Source organism: Lacerta agilis, chromosome 17 (assembly GCF_009819535.1).
Source record: "Lacerta agilis isolate rLacAgi1 chromosome 17, rLacAgi1.pri, whole genome shotgun sequence".
NCBI lineage: Eukaryota > Metazoa > Chordata > Lepidosauria > Squamata > Lacertidae > Lacerta > Lacerta agilis.
The window spans coordinates 577,708-598,859 of record NC_046328.1 but is presented as its reverse complement, the minus strand read 5'-3'; the positions used below and the strand labels follow the sequence as shown (position 1 = coordinate 598,859).

At 48.8% G+C, this 21,152-nt stretch overlaps 2 protein-coding genes across 2 annotated transcripts; one reads left to right on the top strand and one right to left on the bottom strand.

Annotated features, from left to right (window-relative positions):
• CRYBA4 (crystallin beta A4) lies at positions 1-8,420 on the bottom strand. Its single transcript, XM_033136014.1, has 6 exons — positions 8,401-8,420; positions 7,472-7,526; positions 6,515-6,633; positions 5,695-5,836; positions 2,640-2,782; positions 1-821 (listed from the first exon to the last, which is right to left on the bottom strand). The coding sequence occupies exons 2-6, from the start codon at positions 7,508-7,510 to the stop codon at positions 674-676; spliced, it is 591 nt and encodes a 196-aa protein (XP_032991905.1). The 5' UTR covers positions 7,511-7,526; positions 8,401-8,420; the 3' UTR covers positions 1-673.
• A 2,132-nt stretch (positions 8,421-10,552) lies between these two features.
• CRYBB1 (crystallin beta B1) lies at positions 10,553-20,803 on the top strand. The gene is made up of 5 exons (XM_033136015.1): positions 10,553-10,727; positions 12,496-12,614; positions 17,842-17,974; positions 18,179-18,324; positions 20,557-20,803. Exons 1-5 carry the CDS (start codon positions 10,593-10,595, stop codon positions 20,735-20,737), a joined length of 714 nt encoding a protein of 237 aa, XP_032991906.1. The 5' UTR covers positions 10,553-10,592; the 3' UTR covers positions 20,738-20,803.
• The last annotated feature ends 349 nt before the right edge of the window (positions 20,804-21,152 follow it).

Below are 21,152 nucleotides of genomic sequence, written 5' to 3'. Positions count from 1 at the left end.
ACAATCGTTAATATGGTGGCTTTATTAGCAGTTTCAGCCAACACTCATTTCCTGCTCATGCAAGAACCAAGCAATTTCACTGTGCAAAATTTCTCGCAAGCACTCCTTTCCTACCCCCCACCGCCCCAAAGAGTGAAACTCTTATCAGCACAAATCTTCTACCACCCCTTTGCAAAAATTTGACAGTTGTCTGAGTTGAGGGAGCAGCCCTATAATTGCTTCAGAGCCATTGCTGGTTGGCATCTCTCTGGCTTATATGTGAAACTTTCCCTGGCCTGGTGATAGAATAGGGGTGGGAAGGGAGGGAGAAGTGCTCCCTAAGGAAGATGCCACACCATTGGCATGAAAGGGAGACTGCAGCCTCCTGGGAGTTGTGGTGTGGGTGGGTTTGGGGGAGGTGGGAGTAGTCAATGCCTTCTGAGACCTTGGGTTACAACACTAGATGGGTAGAAATCCTTGGCTTTTTCTCTCTGCTTGTGACAGCCAGATATTCAGAAGAGTTTAAACAAATGCACTTGACTACACACCCATCAGAGGAAATCCTTGCTGTGGCCAGGCAGCTAATGATTCCACTGTGTCAGCGCATGGCAAGGGGAACACAACATGAAGTAACCCTTGGCTTGGCAGACCCACCCAGGGGCCAGGCAGGTGGCAGGCGCTGCATGGGGCTTGTTCAGTGCTGCACTCGGCGAATGGATTGCACCTGGGAGGTCTGAGCATGAGACCCCAGTTCCCGGACATGCTTGTATTCGCCCCCATGGCAATCGCTCTCCACAACGTACTGGAAGCCCCGGTACCCAGGGAACTGGAAGCATACCCATCTGAGGAGACAAAGGAGGGGGGAGACATCAGCTGAGATGTGGTGGGACCCAAGTGCCCTGGTTAACACATCACCAATTACATGCCCTCTAAACAACCCAGCAGCAACTGGGCCCCTGACAACCTTTGAAAACCTCATCCTAACAACCAAGGGACATGGCAGAGGGATGGTATCCGCAATATACAAAATACTACTCCAAAATCCCACGAACTCCCTAGACACAATCAAAAAACAATGGGAGGATGACATAGGCTATGAGATTAACCCCACCCAATGGACCAGAATGTAGTCTAAACCCCCCTTTAAATCCATATCAATGAAAAGGAAAAAAAAACTCACCCTGAAACTAACCTACAGGTGGTACCTAACACCAAAAAAAATGAGCGCTAATACGCCCAGGAACCTCACCAAAATGCTGGAGAGGGTGCACCTCCACAGGCACATACCTCCACATGTGGTGGGAGTGCCCAAAATCCAACTATTCTGGACAACAACCATACAAGAAATATGTAAAATAACCAAGCAAGTATTAGAAATCACCCCAGAATTGGCCTTACTACCGTAAACATCTTCCAAGAAAATAATGCCCACTTACACCACAAAGAACTCATAACCCATCTACTCTCAGCAGCCAGAAGAATCATAGTCAGACACTGGAGAGACATGTCAGGAGTAAGCATGGGCCAATGGTACCAAGTAGTATGGGAAACAGCCCTACTAGAAAAACTAACCAGTAAGCTGAAACTGAAGAAGACGCCTTCACACCAGTATGGCTCCCCTTCATCACACAAACAGCCCAACAAGACAATGACAAAAATCCACCAACAGCATACAAATCAATATGGCTAATCTGATCCAAAACACACATCCCCTCACATATGAAAACAAAGTATCTGAAGAAGTGTGCATGCACACAAAAGCTCATACCAAGAACAAACTTAGCTGGTCTCTAAGGTGCTACTGGAAGGAATTTTTTATTTTATTTTGTTTTGAAATGAAAACAAAGACCACCACAGTCAACCACAAATGAACAGCCACACCCTAGGCCAGCCCCAACCTCTCACCACCAAAGGAACACAAGCGAACAGCAGAGGACCTGCACAAGCAACGCTGACATCAAACCCTACATATATTAAGGGAAATTGAAACATCGCCACCCGACCCCACCCCACCCATCTTCCCCTCCTCCACCTCTTTCCTCCTTTTCTTCCTAATGTCTCAACAAATAAAACTGATTTGTAAAAATGTTACATGGAAAAAAATACGAGAGAGAGACATTGCACATACTTTTGTAAATCAAGAAATCTTTAATAAAATGATGGTGATGGGAGAAGATCAAGCCAACAAAGAGCAGGGCAGCCAGGGGCTCAGAACTCCCTCAAAGTGCTCAGAGGGAAGGGGGTGTTTGGAGGCTGCAAGAAAACTCTGATTTTGCAAGGCCACACACTGTCCTCATCCACATAAAATTCCCTGCTGCTGTTTATTCTTAGGGAGCAAGGCCTCCACTCTGCTGGGTTCAGGAAGCTGTCTTCTTCAGACCAGAGGGCCCACAGAAACACCAGAAGGAAATGTCACAGGCCAGGCCACCAGGCCTTGTGCAAAGTCGCCTTGGCTCCATCCTATTGCTATCAATCAATCCCTTGCAGGAAGGAGGAGGAAGCCATTTCTCTACCAAAGACAAGTCCAGGGACATGAAAACGTTGCAACATGCTAGCTCAGCTCTCCTTTGAAACTCACCCTGAGAAATGTGACCCTCAGTTCCAGCCCTGAGAAACAAATGGAAGAGGGGTGCTTGGCAGGGCCCCCAAAAAGTACTCACGCGCCAGAACTTGCACGGAGGGACCCCACTTCGTTGCTGCCCCAACCCATCGCCTTGAGAGATGGGTAGTCATCACTCAGCTCCCCTTTACGTCCCATGAAATTTTCCTGCTCAAATATGGTCATCTTGCTCTCCCGGTGATTCTGTGCAGGGCAAAAACATCATCTTATGCACTGGCCTGGACTCCTCATTATTAATAAATGTAAATAACAACAATATCAATATCAATAATAATACCAGCCACCATGTCTGTCCTGCAGCTCTTGGACCTCTACAGCCAAGGAGCCAAATCTGTTAAGGCGCAGGTGAGCAACTTACAGTCCTTCAGATGCTGGATGCGAACAATTCCCGCCCAGCCAGTGTGGCTCTTAGTCAGGAATGATTAAAGCCAGGTAGCCCACTGACACCCCAAGGGCTGTGTTCCTGTGCCAAGGAGATGCTGGCTGCTTCCTCCTACTGGAGGGATGAGAGGCTTCGCTGAGCTACCACCTGCCTCTCCCGATGTCAGTGGCGCAGGGCTTGCTTTCTAAAGCCACCAGACAGACTTGGTCAGTTTTGACTTTCCCTGTGACCTCTAAGGCAGCGTGGCTGTCAGCTGGGTTCCAGTGGGCTTGCTGGCACAAAGCTATGAAGTTCTTTGGCAGTAGACCCAGGGCAGACCATAGAAGGGACTTCTCAGTGATTTACTTCAACCATTAGCTCCTGTCTGAGACATGGTGATGCCTGCTGGTCCAGAAGGCTTTCAAAGGGAATGAGGGAAATTCATGGAGAAGCAACAGTTAGTCATTCTTAGAAGCAGTCCATCTCTGAGTAACAGCTGCTGGGACTAAACAAGACGAGGAGGATACTACCTTCAGGGCTGCTGGGTGGCTCAGCCACTGCAGGATGAGGATGCTCAGCTAGATGGACCCACCTGAGTCTGATTCCACCTGGCTCATCTTAAGTTTGTTAGCAAAATAAAAAAGCTGAGCTCAGCAAGTCCTGCAAGCTCTGCTAATTATAGTAAGTCATGTATTGAATGAGGGAGGAGCAGGAGATGGAGATAATGCAAAGGGCTTTATGAGGAAGAAGAGGAACCTGTGCTGAGCAATGTTGCACACAAATACAGAGAGAGAGCGAGCACCTTAATAGAGTATCCCACCAAATGTGGAGCTACTTCCTGCTCCAGAGCATAGGACTTGAACCCATGGCTTCAGGTTATTCCAAGAAAGGAAATTCTGACTAAACACCAGGAATAACTTTTTGACTGTAAGAGCCCGTTTACAGTGGAACAGTCTCCCCGGGAAGGTGGTGGACTCTCCTTCCTTTGCATTTTCTAAGCAAAGGATGTATGGCCACTTGTCATGGAGGCTTTAGCTGAGATTCCTGCATTGCAGGGGGTGGACTAGATGGCCCTTGGGGCCACTACCAACTCTAGATTTCTATGATTTATCAGCAGAGCAACCCTACTCTCACCGAGGAACATAATTTGGAGTCTTAACCTTGGTCTGCCTGCTCAGTATTGCATGCACAGGTAGTCAGAGGCTATGCAGGGTTTCAGGCAGGGTCTTTCACTGGCCCTCCCTAGAGATAGAATCATAGAGTTGGAAGAGACCACAAGGGCCATCCAGTCCAAATCCCTGCCAAGCAGGAAACACCATCAAAGCATTCCTGACAGATGGCTGTCAAGCCTCTGCTTAAAGACCTCCAAAGAAGGAGACTCCACCACACTCCTTGGTAGCAAATTCCACTGCCGAACAGCTCTCACTGTCAGGAAGTTCTTCCTAATGTTTAGGTGGAATCTTCTTTCTTGTACAGTGGTGCCCCACTAGACGAAAATAATTTGTTCTGGGTTTTTTGTCTAGCGAAGCGGCAATGACAGCCGCGCTTTCACTAGATGGGAAAAAAAGACGAAAAATTTTCGTCTTGCGAGGCAGCCCCATAGACTTTTTCGTCTTGCGGGGCAGCCTTCCGCTAGACGAATGCCTTCGTCAAGCGAGTTTTTCGTCTTGCGAGGCATTCGTCTAGCGGGGCACCACTGTAGTTTGAATCCATTGCTCTGTGTCCGCTTCTCTGGAGCAGCAGAAAACAACCTTTCGCCCTCCTCTATATGACATCCTTTGATATATTTGAACATGGCTATCATATCACCCCTTAACCTTCTCTTCTCCAGGCTAAACATACCCAGCTCCCTAAGCCGTTCCTCATAAGGCATTGCTTACAGGCCTTGGACCATTTTGGTTGCCCTTTTCTGGACACGTTCCAGCTTGTCAGTATCCTTCTTGAACTGTGGTGCCCAGAACTGGACACAGTATTCCAGGTGAGGGCTGACCAGAGCGGAATACAGTGGTACTATTACTTCCCTTGATCTAGATGCTATACTCCTATTGATGCAGCCCAGAATTGCATTGGCTTTTTTAGCTGCTGCATCACACTGTTGACTCATGTCAAGTTTATGGTCTACCAAGACTCCTAGATCCTTTTCACATGTACTGCTCTCAAGCCGGGTGTCACCCATCCTGTATTTGTGCCTTTCATATTTTTTTTGCCCAAATGTAGTACTTTACATTTCTCCCTGTTAAAATTCATCTTGTTTGCTTTGGCCCAGTTCTCTAATCTGTTAAGGTCATTTTGAAGTGTGATCCTGTCCTCTCGGGTATTAGCCAGCCCTCCCAATTTGGTGTCATCTGCAAACTTGATCAGGATGCCCTCAAGCCCCTCATCCAAGTCATTGATGAAGATGTTGAATGAGACTGGGCCCAAGACAGAACCCTGTGGCACCCCACTAGTCACATCTCTCCAGGATGAAGAGGAGCCATTGATGAGCACCCTTTGGGTTCGGTCAGTCAGCCAGTTACAAATCCACTGAATGGTAGCATTGTCTAGCCCGCATTTTACCAGCTTCTTTACAAGAATATCATGGGACACCTTGTCAAAGGCCTTGCTGAAATCAAGATGCTGCCAGGGACTGAGCCTGGGACCTTCTGTATGCAAAGACGGCACCCTGCCACCCTGAGGCAGCCTGGGCTACAACTCCCTCCACGCAGCCTCCTGCTGGCCCACCCCAGTTGCTCACCGCACAGGAGACGGGCCGGAAGGAGCTCAGCCGGTGGGCATGGTAGGCGTTGCTTCCACTCCAGGCTTCCCAGCATGGGTAGTCGCCTTGCTCCAGCACAAACTGCTGCCCCTGGAAACCGGGGTGCTCAAAGCCGACCCACCTGTGGGGAGAAAGGAGGCAGGCCTCTGTAGCCAGAAAGGTGCAGGCTTAGCTTGGGGAATGAGGGGGAAGGAACATTCTGCAAACAAAGCTCGGTAGCAGCAGGCTACAAAAGCATCCAGCTGTGCCCTGCATGGTGCTGGACTGTTTGTGTGCAGACATTGGTGTGAATGCACAAGACAGTCCAGGCGCACCCTCTCCCCGCTGCACACAGCACAGTCCTGTGCACATTCACTCTCCAAGGCGGCTGGAGCTAGTTTATTGATTCATTACATTTATATCCCTCCTTTCCTCCAAAGCGTTGCCCATACCATCCTCACAACAACACTTGTGAGTGTTGAGAGAGGCAGTGATGGACCCATGGTCACCCAGCGGAGCCTCGTGGCTGAGCAGAGACTTGAACCCTGGTCTCCCAAGATCCCAGCCCAGCACTAACCACTGTACCACACTCCCCATCTTAGCAGGTCTAGGGTTGCAAGCCTCAAGGATTTGCCTGCTAGGAACTCTGAGGAAAGGAGTCAGGCCCTGAAGCTCAGCAAGGTCCAACTCACGACATGTGAGCGAAGCATTCACCACCAGAGAGAAGGTGGGGATGAGGCAGGGACAGTGGGGTGAAGGGGTCCCAGGAAAAGCAAGAAAGTGGGCAAGAGATCTGGGAAGCAGTAGGGAGCCAACTCACGTGCCGCTCTCAACACGGGCTGAGCAGACATTGTCAAAGCCACACGATGTGATGTCGTAGCACTCAGAGGTGAACTCATGCTTCCGACCCTGGAAGGTGGGCTCGTCCCAGGCCACAATCTGAGAAAAGATGAGGGTGGGGGCTCAGGGTCCTGGGGAGGAGGGAGCAGGGAGGAAAGCCCACCAGAGAACCTGCTCTCTGCTGTTGCTGCTTAGAGAGCTGCCCTCAGACTGGCAGGATTGAAGGGGCACCGGTGGGTGAGGGTCTCTCATTCCTCACTGGAGGGTTGGAGGCTTGGTCGATAGAAGGGTCAGGAGCAGCCAGAAGTGACCCTGATCCCTTTTCCAGAGAGCAGGGGTGAATGGAAGAAGCCACACACTTAATGCCCGCCACAGTCGTACATGAAGGCATGCGTCCACATTCAACCCCACAAGCAACACCTCTGGGGAGAAGCACCTGCCTGCGTGAGCAAACACGAGGAAGCACATGAATGCAAATGACCTCATCTTAGCCACAGAAGAGCCAGTAAAGTAGGAGGGAGGGGGAGGGAGATTTTGAGATTTGAACCCAGGCCTGAGCCAAGTGCTCCCAAATCACTACACCATATGATCCATCCTTAGTGCAGAAACATCTGAGCTCAAGTCCTTCCCTGTCATGGACTCCTTGTTTAGCCTGGAAGAAGTCACTCACTCTAAGCCTCAGCTCTCCATCTGCAAAATGGGACAGGTGCAAGCCTGACTTACAGGGCACAATGAACACAGTGAAGCACCTTGCAGATCAGCAGTGTAAGATAAATAACATGATTTGCTTCTGTTAATTGGTTTCAAGCAACCTGCCCCAAATTTCTGTTCTTTTCCTTCACAGTTTCTTGATACCGCCCCCCCACCCCCTGCAAAAAAGTTTGTTTCCTGGGACTCCTCTACAACCCTGCTATACACATGGCTCATTGCTCCATACCTTCCAAAGTCCAGAGACTTTTCCGCTGTGATGGCTCATGGTAGACTCTGCTTCCCTGTAGGGGAGAAAAGCGCAGGGCCAAAGGTGTTACAGGACGTCTTGGGGAGCTAAGGTTAACGCTGGAAACCTCTTTCCAGGCCACACCACTCATCCTTCCAATATGGAAAAGCTGGGATAAAGGAGAGACATGTGGAAAGGGCAAGACTAGTGATTACTCAAGGGACCTGCCTTCAGCCAAGACTAGGGCAGGGAAGACACTCAATTCAGGACCCATTTAAAGCCACATTTTATCACATTCACACTTTCCTTAACAAGATGTGAACCAAACACAGACCTACCCTTTGAAAATTGCACATATATGAATTTTTGCAATGCAGTTTTCCAATCAACCAAAGTTTTCAAACATTCATATATTAGGGTGAAATGTGCATTAAAAATGGATATATTTGTGAAAATAGCATACACAGTTGTATTGTATTAGAGAAAACTGCTTGCAAAATGTGTACGTTGATCAAAATTGTTGACATAAATATATTTAGCAGAAGAAATTTGCACTAAAATGCTTAAGAATACGCATGAAGATTTAAAAAAGGACAACCTGCAAATTGTTATAGAAATGTAAAGAACCAAATTTAAGGTTGGAAAAAATGAGGAACTAAGAGAACCGACATCAACAGATTCTTCCACCACTAGACAGCACTTACAGATGAGTTTGCCACAAAGCATGTGCAGAGTACGACTCCCCTTTCTTGCCACTATCAGGGCACATTGCCTTTGGAAAATGATATCCAATTCTTCCTCGAGTTCACACCCATTGCCTGGGGTTGCTAGTTCCAGGATTGTACCCAAGTCTGCCTGAACCTGTTCTAGGGTTGAAGTGAACGGAGCCATGCCTGCCTGCCCCCCATGGGACTTCCAACGGCACTTACCTGGTGAGCTCCAGCCAGACTCCCCCCATCAGCTCTTCTCCAGAGGGATTTTTATATCCGTTGTGCGTCCCCAAATGCCCTGACTCAGCATGGCCAGTAACAAAAGTCTGTCTCACAGAGGATCAAGCTGGCCTCATCCAGAGCCCGACCCCTCACAGTTAGTCACACTCTCTCCCTCTCAGCGCAGGAACTGGAGGCAGGGAGAAAGTCACTGGGCACATGGTGGGGTTCAGAGCAGCCCGTGTGTGCAGAACTACTGTTTCCCTGATGCTAAGCTTGGCCCAGAAACAAGGGGATGAGGAGTGCCTCAGAGCATAAGCAGAACCACTTATATCATGCTAGAAGCCAGCAGGGATGTCTGGTGAAGCTGAACATTGGAAGGTGCAAGGCGGAGTAGCACCTGGTCTCCTTCCCACAGGAAGTAGCAATGGCCACCAGCTCTTATGAAGGAGGCAAGACAAAATAATGGAGGAAATGGCTATCAATGGCTACCAGCCACGATGGCTTGCTCTGCCTCGGCTGTTGGTGGCAGGGTGCCTTTTCCAATGCCAGTTGCCATCAGGTCCCGCCTTGTGGGTGTCTGACTGACCGTAGGCAGGAGAGGATTGTGGACTAGATGGGCCTTTGGCCCGATCCAGCAGGACTCTTCCTATGTCCTTCTGTGGATGCCTCCCCCATGGCACTGAAAAGCCACAGCAACCCTGTGGAGGGAGACCATGATGGGGTTCTGCTCACAGCCACCCAGGGTGCCAATGAAGATTTGAACCTGGGTCTCCCTCCCTGTGTGGCTCTCTTGGGTGGTCCAGGAGGCCTGCAGGTTGGGCTAGGTGCTCTTGGGGCTGCGTGCCCTGCTTGGGATGCTATTTATAGCCTGGCATCCAGGCTGAGTTGCAAAATATTCCTCAGCCCAGCAAGGTCTTTTCACAAGCTCCACAATGGAAGCTGCTTCATCAGCAGCTGCTCTGCTTGGGATAGAGGACCAGTCTGGTGGCGGCGGCGGCGGCAGGGGGTATTATGGGGCAGAGGGCAGGGCTGGGGTGGATATCTGGTGGTTTTCCAGCTGAGTGCCCTCATTGCGAGATGTGATGACTGTGGCCTTTGAGGACTCCGATGACCAAGCGTCTCCATTGTGTCCTGCTGGGCTTTGCCCTGGCCAGGGCATAAAACGAGCGTGTATAAAATGCAGGGGAGTCACACCACCAGCCAAATCACTCCACCACGAAGCACCAACAACCCAGGTAAGAGGTGGAGGGAAGGTGCCCTGCATCCTGGAGACATCCAGGGGCTTCTGGCTACTACGTGTGTATGTGTGTGTGTGTGTGTGTGTGTGTGTGTGTGTGTCCCGCCCCATCAAGGCATGAGATCTGCCTTCATTTCCCTGGGAGAGCCCTTTTCTTGCTCACTTCCTTCACCATGGAAACCTTCTCACCAGTCCCTCAAGCAGCGGGAAAGAAGGGTCAGGATCTGAGCAGCAGGAAGATGGACCAGATCAAAGAAATGTTATCAGGACAGGTAGCAGAAAGTCGTTCTTCCCTCAGAAGGCAGTGATGGCCACCAACCTCGATGGCTTTGAAAGAGTGCAGGGCAGATTCATGGAGGTGGGGAAGGCTACCATGGCTGTGTCCCCAGCTGCAGACAGCTGTGCTTCGTTCTGAATGCCATTTGCATTCAGGAGGGCAGAGGGCTCTGGGACTCCATTGCTTGTGGGCTTCCCAATGATGCCTCTGGCAGCGCGAGGTGGTCCCCCATTGCCCTGATGCAGCACGCCCTTCCTAGGTTCTTTCCTCTGAACACTGATGAAAAGCACACACTGCCCTGAAGAAAGGGCAGAAAGGAACTGGCAGCAAAAGGCAGGGGTGGAAACAGAATAGTACCAACAAGGCAAGATGAATTTTGGGAAATGGCAAACTCTGCCCCACAAGTTAGATTTTGGAAGGAGAAGTAACAGCATATTACACCAGAATGTTCCTGCAGTAAGTAGGTGTGTCCCGGGATGATGACAGTCGTATTTTAATTTGCAGCTTATTAGTTGTGTGGAAAAGTATGCAAAAAGTGCTTTTCTTTTGAGAAACCAGAGGGAGTCTGCAGGAAAGGGTGGCACGAGACTGCTCCAAATATGTAGGGTAGGCACCTGAAAAGATGCTTTCTAACTGAACAGGTGTTACAATTTCAGGTCTTACTCAGACACGGCCATGTCCGAAAGCACAAGAACCACCCCTCCCAGCCATGACATGGACAGGAAGGAAAAAGACAGCCCCACCCCATCTACCAACTCATCCCCTGATTCCAGCAGCCAGGGTGAAGAGTCCTCTGTGGAACCTTTTCGGGTAAGCTGGGAGAAGGTGCCAGTTCTGAGCAGAGAGGCAGCACTGGGGAGGAGGCCCTGACCCCTCAGAGCGCATGGCTGTCCCTTTGATGCTGCATCCAGTCTGGGCCTGTCTTGGGAGGGGAAGGGAAGAGAGGCCTGTTGGAAGCCAAGATCCCATCCTTTGGTTAGGTCAGTGGCTGGTAGCCCAGAACTGGAAAGAGTGGTGAGGAGACAATTGCAGCTTTCTTTCTCTCTGCTGCAATGGAATGGCCACCAGAGCTTCAGGAAGGTGATAACAACCACCACCATTTATTTGTACTCCCTCCCATCTGACTGGGTTGCCCCAGCCACTCTGGGCGGCTTCCAGCATATATCAAAACATAGTGAAACATGAAGCCTTAAAAAGCTTCCCTATGCAGGGCTGCTCACTCTCCACCCAGACAAGCACACCTGACCTCCTGAAAAAAACAGCAGGTGGCCGTGGGGAAAAGCCCATGACATGCCCCACTCGGACTGGGGAGGCCACGGGGGACCCTGGTTCCACCCCTGCAGGCCCCTCTAGATATCCTTCCTATGGGGCCTGCAGGGTGATTTGTATTCACAATGCTCAGGGGGAGCCATGGACAATCCCATTTCCAATACTGTTTGCACCCTCACAAGATTTGGGCTGGTCACACTGCTTCCCAGCATTACAGAACAAACCAGAGCGGAATCAACCCACCACTAAGGCTCTGCATCTGCGCCCAGAACGTCTTCCCCCTACCCAATGCCTGCCAGGAGGGGGTTTGGCTCTCAGCCTAGCCTGCCCCACTAGGTTCTTGTGAGGATCAAGGTGTATATGGGGGGAATGCAGGCTATCTTGAGGTCCCTGGAGAAAAAGTGGGATGTAAAGAAAGCCAAAAATCATAAAGAGCTGCATCTTTCTCCAGGGTCTGCTGCCTTATCAGAGGGGTTGACATTCCCCTCCCCGTATGCTCTGCTTGCTTTTTCTGTATAGAAACCTTACAAAATAGCCTCACCATACTAGTCTTTCCTCTGTAAGGCAAAGGCACCAACCCTGGCAGTGGCACCTTGAAACATCTTACCAGAATCTGAATTAAATGGGGAATTGAAAGGGGGCTCTGGCAACTGACAAGAATAAAAGAAGATAAGGCAGATGGGAGGCGGAAACACAGGAAGAACAGAGAGTGGCAGAGAAAGTTCACTACATGGCCATTTCCTCACCAAACACACCAGGGATATATGTGTTTGGGTGTGCATGCATGTGTGCAGACAAACACGCATGTGTTCTTGTATTAACCCAGCAGGGAGTTTGTGGACTACAAAGTACGAAAATCGGATTTATGCTGTTCCTTAATCCCTGCTGAGGAATTTGAATCTGAGACATGCAGCTCCAGAGCTCACCTCTGCCGCATCCCTGGACATTCAAGGCACCCTCCCGGAGTACTCCTTCCTTAAGGCTGTCAATGGAGCAGTATGTAGCCCTCTGGCAGCTGGCCCCGTCCAATGTGGAACAGACGTCTCAGGGTTCATATTTTGATTTGGGGCAGCAAAATGACCTATTCTGGCTGGATCTTCTTGTAATCGCATCTGTGCTGTTGATGCATTTTGTTCTGGTGCTACATTGCCAAATTGGGGCTTTAATCTATATGTGCTGCCTGCCCTGGGACCTTTCAGGGAATGAGAGACTATAAATGTCCATAGCAAATAAAGAAACAAATCCTGCAATAACTGCTGCTGCTTCTCCCCCAACGCCCCCAGGAGATGTTTCATATTGCTTCTTCCAGATCATTGTGTTTGACCAAGAGAACTTCCAGGGCAAGCAGATGGAGTTCACCAGTGCATGCCTGAACCTGGGGGACCACGGATTTGACAGGGTGCGCAGTGTCCTGGCAACCTCTGGACCGTAAGTGATCTCAGCCAAACAGGGTTATTGAGAGGCAGGTGCTGGAGAAGATGGGGGTGTACTGGGCTCTATAGCCAATAGGAGTCCCAGGTGATTCGCTTTCTTCCTTCTTTTTTAAACAGTAAATCTCTACCCTCCTAGAAAGAAAACAAGGAAGCAACATAAGACCTCTCCCCTATTTTATGTGAGATGAGCCAGGCAGGCTGCTATGTTTTAGTGTTTGTAGTCAATGAATGAAATCAGTTGGGGTTGACAAGTGAGCTCTTTGGACACAGGATCCCCCTCTTCCCTTTCTTGTTAGTGTCTCCTTGAAATCTCTGCCTGAAATAAGGTACTCCATGTAAGCTATTTTCTGCAAATTCTACTACTCAGTAGACATGTTTGCTCAAAAGTAAGTCTCTTTGTGGTTTATAGGGCTTACTCCCAGGCAAATGGGTGCCAGATTTCAGCAACCTAGGCTTTATTTGTGAAGAAGAGGCAGAGAAGAGCTCAAGGTGAGAGGGTCCATTGTGCACACTAACCTTGAATGCAGTTAGGAATTATGCATCTAAATACACAGTAATCATGCAAAATTGGATGAAGCCTTGGAGGCATGCTAATCTACAGCTAGGAGTGAAAGGGAGAACAAAATGAATGCCTTTGGTTAAAGCAAGCAAAAATTGATGCTCCCAAAGCAAGCACTAAGTCTCCCTTTTACAGCCATTTTATACCTCCAAACGTAAGACCAGAAGAAGAGACTGCTGGATCAGGCCCATGGCCCGACTGGTCCAACATCCTGTTTTCACAGTGGCAAGCTGGATGCTTATTATGGGAAGCCCACAAGCAGAGCCCAAGTGCACGACCAGTCTCCTTCCGACAGTTTCCAGTGACTGGTGATATTCAGAAGTGTTACTGCCTCCATCGGACAGAGCCCTGGGGCCCAGAAGCCCTTGACAGCTCTCTCCTCCACTTCTCCAGTTTTCTTTCCAAGACATCAGAGCTGCTGGCCATCGCTTCCTCTGGTGGAAGTGAGGATGCTCCACTTTGCCATGCTTTAAAGGCATTATTATTATTATTATTATTATTATTATTATTATTATTATTATTACCGGTATTATTATTTATTTATTTATACCCTGCCCATCTGACTGGGTTGCCCCAGCCACACTGGGAAACTTCTAACATAATATAAGAACACATTCTCATTCTAATCTAGGCTTCTCCGCTTCCATAGGCATATCAGAGTTCAGGGAATGGGGGCTATGACCTGACAAGTAGTTCTGCTTGCAGTAAATCTAGTCACGTTTTGAGCTGAGCTGATTTGCAAAAATGCTTTGCTTTCAGCCAGCAGTCTTGACTTTCAACTGTTTACTAGCCATCCAGAGTAGCTGGGGAGGCCCGCCCAGATGGGTGGGGTATAAGTAATAAATTATTATTACTTTTGCCGGTAATGCTTAAGGAATCCCAGCAAAGCTAAAATGAGTCACAGCAAATGTAACATCAGGAAGCTGGACTCCAGAGCAGAAGAAATGGACCTTTAAATCTGGAGAGGGTCAACTGAAATGGAAGTTAAGTCTGCTAATAGAAGGAACAGGCAGAGGTATTCTACCTGGTGTGTGGCACATGCCACAGAGTTGTCCCATGACCCACTTGTGGTCCCCAACAGCATCGAATCATAGAATCATAGAAATGTAGAGTTGGAAGGGACCCCAAGAGTCATCTAGTTCAACCCCCTGCAATGCTGGAATCTCAGCCCAAGCACCTAAGAGGAGCCCTGTAGCTGGATGAGGCGGCGGCGGGGGATCTAGCCCATCTTGCTCTCACAGTACCCAGCCAGATCCCTCTTCTGGGAAACCCACAAGCAGGACACAAGGGCAATAGCAGCAGTACTCTCCCCCACAGGAATCAACTCCCACGGGCCAAGGGGTCCCCATAAAATATTTGAGGGGGCTAGGCCCACCCAAAGTTGATGACCTTTGCCATTCAAATGGTGTATGTGCACCCAATCATGTGATCTATTATGCAGGGCAGAGCTTACCGCCCCCTTAAAAGATATTTTGTTCAAATTGGCACCCCTGCTCTCCCCACTTGAGTTCCCAGTACCCTGCCTTTGATGCCAGAGGTAATTTTCCTCAGCTGTGGCAAGAAGCTGTGACACAAGGGGTCCCATTGTTTTCAGGCGGGACTGGGAGGCATCCTGCTGCTGGCTGGGTGGGGCTGATACAGAGCAGACACTGACGTGTGGCTTCTTGCTGGCAGAAGCGAGAGTGCACCCAGAAAAGCCTGAATCACAGCAAGGCAAAGTGGCTATGATATTCTTCTAATTACAGAGCAGGGAGGCTTCCCAGAGGGAAAATCCTGGAATGAAAGGGCAGCCGAGAGACACATAGATCAAAACAAATAAAATGAAAAATTCCTTCCAGTAGCACCTTAGAGACCAACTAAGTTTGTTCTTGGTATGAGTTTTCGTGTGCATGCACAGTGTCAATTTCCCTTTAAAATAGCCATTTTTGCAATTTTGCAAAAAACAAAACAAAAAAACCCACTCAACATCTTTAGTGTTTTCCCTTTTTGAAAAATGGCAACCCTACCAAACCAGGAAATTATGATAAGAAGATTCCTGCATGCACACAAAAGCTCATACCAAGAACAAACCTAGTTGGTCTCTAAGGTGCTACTGGAAGGAATTTTTTGTTTTATTTGTTTTGACTATGGCAGACCAACACGGCTACCTACCTGTAACATAGATCAAAAGCAGTTTCCAGCAACCCAGGAGACTGAGAGGCTGGCAAAGGAAAGCGCTCAGGAGCAGGGAGAAAGAGGAAGCAGCAAAGCAGGGTGGGAAGGGGGTCTGTCAAAAAGCTTCCAGGAATCAACTGACCACTGCAAAAGATCCAAGGACAGAGTCTGAGCCCAACTGCCCAAGGTTTGTAGCAATCCCACTGGCAGAAGCAGACCCACAGACCTGCAGTTTACCTCTCGGAGTGACCATTCACAGCAATTCGAGCCTGCAAAACAACCAACCAACCAGCCAACCACCTATTTGCCTGTATTTGAGGAAGGAGGTTGGGAAGGGTTGGTTTGCATAGGGAAGGTGTACCCTGGATCAAAACTAGGGGGGGGGGGGCAAGCCATGGTTGTTCAGGTTGTGAGGTAATAGCCCAGCTATTAAAGAACAATGTAGTGTTCCAGCTACTGGCAAGGTAACTTCAGGGCAAATTTAGAACAATAAAGCTGTTGGCAAGGCAACTGAATAACAAAGAGGCCAGCAATTAAGCTGCAGTGCGATTAAGCTGCAGGGTACTGTTTTTTACCCACCCACCCCAAAAAATGGTGACGTCCAACTATCATGTGGTCCCCAAACCACTGCCCAACATGGATGCAAGCACAATATAGCCCCAAGCACTATAAACACCCAGAAGCTCATAGCACAATTTAGCCCCAGCAGCTCAAAACAAGAAGCAGAAACGAAAGTAGTGGAAAGGGGAGGGGGGTGACCCAGAGTCGCTTTCTCTATCAGCAGGGAAAAGGGGCCCTGGAAGACACAAACCCCACAGCTAGTCTAGCTTGCGGCAGGAGAGCTAGGAATTTAGAAAAAACACCAACCCCAGAGCTAGTTTTCTTTTGCTCAAGGCAGGAGGGCAAGGAATTATAACAGCACAGGCAAGCCCTCCAGAGATGTTAGAAAAACGAAATACAACGCAAAGCCAGCAGCTCAGCCCTAAGGGTGGGAGGGGCGGATTGCAAGAGCAGGTAATGAGGGCAAAATGGCAAAATATCACGAAACGCTCCCCCCCCCCCAAGCCAAACAACAAGCACTGTATTAAAGGAACCGTACCCCCCTGACGCTGCAGGGGCAAATCCAGAAGGGGAAATCCAACTCCCCAGAATACTTCTGCCCCACGAACAGCACAAAAACACACTAAAGCACACAGCATGCACGATGTAGATCCGATGCACGCAGGAGCCGCCGAATGAGAGGATTGGCATTGCCGCCACTGCTTGAATGCAGCTAGACCCCGCCCCACGGCCAGCCCTATTGGCCAGCAGAGGGGCTGGGCGAGGCAGCTGAGGGGCTGAACACGCCCCCCTGCAGGCGCGGGAAGACGGTTCCAGCCTGCCCCTCGCTGGGTACGCCCATGTTGCATAGAGATATAAAATTTGCGGAAAATTTGAAGCTTGGAAAGAAACTCGGTTTTTTCCGTTTGTTTTTGAAAAAAAACAACACAGAAATTTTCGGGAAAATTGAAAAAAATGCTACATTAGCACTTCTTTTTTCTTTTTCAGTTTGAAAGTCATTCTGTTACTTTAGAAACATAAAATATAACTATGGACAATTTTAATGGGCATAAAATTATCACAATTAGCATATTAAAAATATAGTGTATCCAAACAATTATTATAAACATAATTTACTTTTAAAGTAATATTTATTTGTATTTGTAACAAGTGGAGCAACAATCTCCTGAATTGTTTACTAGTTTATGTGGAACAAAAAAACCACAAAACAATTTTTAAAAATCCAGAAGTAACTATTATTCATTGGAGAGTTCAGTTTGTAACCTAGGACTTGCTTGTCCTCACAGAAATTAGAATAATCTGATACCATATATATATTTTTAGAAATGATTTATAAAATATTTGAACTCCTTATCTTAAGTGTGCATGCACACGAAAGCTCATACCAAGAACAAACTCAGTTGGTCTCTAAGGTGCTACTGGAAAGAATTTCCTATTTTGTTTCGACTATGGCAGACCAACACGGCTACCCACCTGTAACTTAAAATATTTTATTCATCATGTTAAAATAAAACATTCCATAATCTATTTTTTATTTTTTCAATTTTTCCGGGGAAAAACAAAAAAGGCTTCAGGGAAAAAACGGGGGAAATCCCCCCCCATTTTTCCGGTTTTTTCTGAGCCCTCACATCTCTAGGTTTGCAAGAAGGATGGAAGCAGGGCTGGAGAGGCCCCTCAGGTCACAAATTGTGGGGGGGGGGGTTTGATATAAAGCCTTGGAAGACAGAGCTGTGCTGCCCTCTGCCTCCCAAGCGGGGCCCTTGCCCTCTGCAGTGCTGAAGGAAGATTTGGCTGCCACTCCAGCTGGGTTCTGCATGTGGGAGGGGAGGAGGTCTGACTGCCAAGTCACAGGTGCTCTGCTGCATCCACTCACCCTCCATCTTTCTGTCTTGCGGCTGCCAATTTCCTCCGTCCTCCGGACACACCTTCCTTTGCACGCTGCCCTCAGCTGGGTGGCCTTTGAGCAGTGCAACCTGCGTGGCGAAATGTTCATCCTGGAGAAGGGTGAGTACCCACGATGGGACACCTGGTCCAGCAGCTGCCGCAGCGACTGCTTCCGCTCCCTGCGCCCTGTGAGAATGGTGAGTCCAGGCCTGGCCAGGGATGTGGGGCTGGCATTTGGGCATCTGCTGAGGGTCCCCACTCCCTCCCAGACCTCTTCCTCCCTCGCAATCTCATTCTGCCACCTCTTGCTGTGGCCTAGGAACCTGTGGGGGTGAGGAAGAGGAGCAGTTGATGCCACCCCGACCCACTCATATTCATTTGGCACCCCCCCTCTCTCTCAGCACGAGGCCCAAGAGCAGAAGATCCTCCTCTTTGAAAGTGCCAACTTCAGGGGAAACAAGATGGAGATCCAGGAGGACGACATGCCAACTCTCTGGGCCCACGGTTTCTGTGGTCGTCTGGGCAGCGTGAAGGTGCCCAGTGGAATGTAAGTCAGAGCCTGGATCTGACCGCTTCCCTCTAAATCAATGGGTGCCTTTTTTCTTTGTGAAAGCCCCGCAGCCTGTGTAGAAGGCCCCAGGTTCAATTCCTGGCAGCATCTCCAGGCAGGGCTGGGAGAGACTTCCTCTGTGGGGGGCCTCTGCCAGTCAGTGCAGGCCATACTGAGCTTGATGCACCAATGGTCTGACTTGGTCTAAAGTAGCTTCGTATATTCCTCTTGGAGAAGAAAGGGTTTGGGCTGCAGCCCTGGACATCACAGCCCCTGGCATGAACCACAGATCCTGTCAGGGAAGGGTGAGTAGTTCTGAATGCTAAGCACTCCACTTCTTAGTGGCAAGGAAAAAACAGATATAAAAAGAATTTCCTGGGTGCCAAGATCCAGGATTTGGGCAAGTACAGTACTCTTTGGTGAGAGAACTCCAGCAGAGATTTAAAATCACAATATATGCAGTGCAAATATAGTCTGTTAGACCTTTAAAAAATACCCTTGTGAGTTCCCAAATAGCCCCCTCTTACCTCAACATAGACAAATACCACATGCTTGATAAGTTTAAAATGGTTTGTAAGTAAAAATGGTTTACTTACCAACTCTCCAATGGTCAGATTTATGTGCTTTTCCATACATTATTCAGGAAAAGTTGCACAGGCAGTAAAACCTGGTTTAGTTACAATGGTGAAAGTTCCTAAATTATTGGTACAGTAGTACCCCAGGTTATACACACCCCGTGTTGCAGATGTTCAAGTTGTGAACACCCACAACCCAGAAGTGTTTCCGGAGCGCGCGCAACCTGCGTGCGAACCCCGCATGCACTGAAGTGTTCTGCACACTTCGCGCATGCGCAGAAGTGCTCAAATCGCGCTACTTCCGGGGGTTTGGGTTTTTTTTCGTGCGTTCGTGATATGCACGCCCACGTTACGTACCGTGACCCGGAACGGATTGCGTGTGTAACCCGGGGTATCACTGTATAGGAATTGAAGAGTGGTTTGTAAGAGCCATGAGGTCTGAGCTTGGAGCAAGCAGCTCAGATCTCTTTACATGCTGAGCTTCTCAAGTAGACTGAGGGTAAAAAATAGGCTTAATTACATTTTTCCCAAGGTGATGGGGAGTGACCTGGCTAAGCCTGGCAAGACAGCTTACTCTATGGCATTAATCCCTTCATGCATTAATTAGGATTAAGCATGTTGGTTATATGAAGCTGGTTATCCCACACTACTGGTGTTCAAATGAGCTTTGGGTGGCGTATTTCCCTAAGGAGGGGGATCTGCTTCTGTTGCTCCCACAAAGTAAAGAGGATTTTTCCTCCCTCTCTCATCATGCTAGGACTTTGGGATCATCCAGTGAAATTGATGGGCAGGAGATTTGGGCGAGACCAAGGAAATCCTTCCCACACAACACAACATTAATTTTTGGAACTGCAAGATAAGAGGGATTGTCAATAGTTGAAGTAGCTGCATAATGGGGACTAGACAAATGCATGGGAAAAGGGGGGGGGGTCCCGTATGTCAGTGAATCTTAGTCATCATGATGATGAGACGGAGCCTCCATGTGCAGAGGCAGTTTATCCCTGAATATCAGTTCCTGGGTATGAGCAGGGAGAGCTTTGGCTTCTGGGCTTCCCAGGGTCATCTGGCTGGCAGTTGCAGGAAACAGGATGTTGCCTTTTGGCCTGATTCTGTTTCAGGGCTTTCCTTGTGGGTAAAACAGCAGCACTAGCATCCCCACCACCACACAAACAGGCAGCACAAAACTAAGAAGTGGATCCTCCCAAATGCATGTTTGGGCTGAAGGTGGTTCTCTGTTTTGAAGAGTCTGAATCACAGAATCATAGAATGGTAGAGCTGGAAGGGACCCCAAGGGTCCTCTAGTCCAACCCCCTGCAAGGTAGGAATCTCATCTAAAGCATCCATGATAGACGACCATCCAACCTCTGATTAAAAACTTCCAAAGAAAGTCCACAGCCTTCCAAAGATCTGCAGTCAAACAGTTCTTATCCTCAGAAAGTTCTTCCTGAAGACCACAGCCTCCCCTAACTGCACTGGATCCCTATGATCTGTGTTGCTTTGGGATGAATTTTTAACCACTGGCTTTTATGAAATCAGGCCGCCCTACTTTGGCTGCCCTGTGGCTTTGGGCAGCTGAGCCCTGGGCGATAGATAGCTGGGCACCTTCTCCTCACTGTGTTTACTGATGCCAGCCTTCTCCTTGTCCCCCCCACAGCTGGGTGGGCTACCAGTACCCTGGCTATCGGGGCTACCAGTATCTCTTTGAGAGAGGAGACTTTGCACACTGGAACGAGTGGGCCGCCTCCCAGCCACAGATCCAGTCCATCCGGCGCATCCGTGACATGCTGTGGACCCCCCAAGGCTTCTTCCTTCCAGCCGGGAGCCCCTCAAACTGAGTGAGCCCCTTGGGCAGCCGGCAGAGAACTTGAGAAGTTTGGTGGAGCAGGTGGAGGAGAAGACACTGCCTCTCATCCTGGAGGGGACCCAGAAGACTTGAGTTCACTTTGCTTTAAAAATTACTTTAAAAAGTTTATCATGCATGTATATAACATTTCCCTAATTTTCACACACACACCAATATTAAAAACAAAATAATTATATAAAAAAATCCTTCCAGTAGCACCTTAGAGACCAACTAAGTTTGTTCTTGGTATGAGCTTTCGTGTGCATGCACACTTCTTCAGATACCACGAAAGCATGCACACGAAAGCTCATACCAAGAACAAACTTAGTTGGTCTCTAAGGTGCTACTGGAAGGATTTTTTTAAAAAAAATTAATTATTTTGTTTTGACTATGGCAGACCAACACGG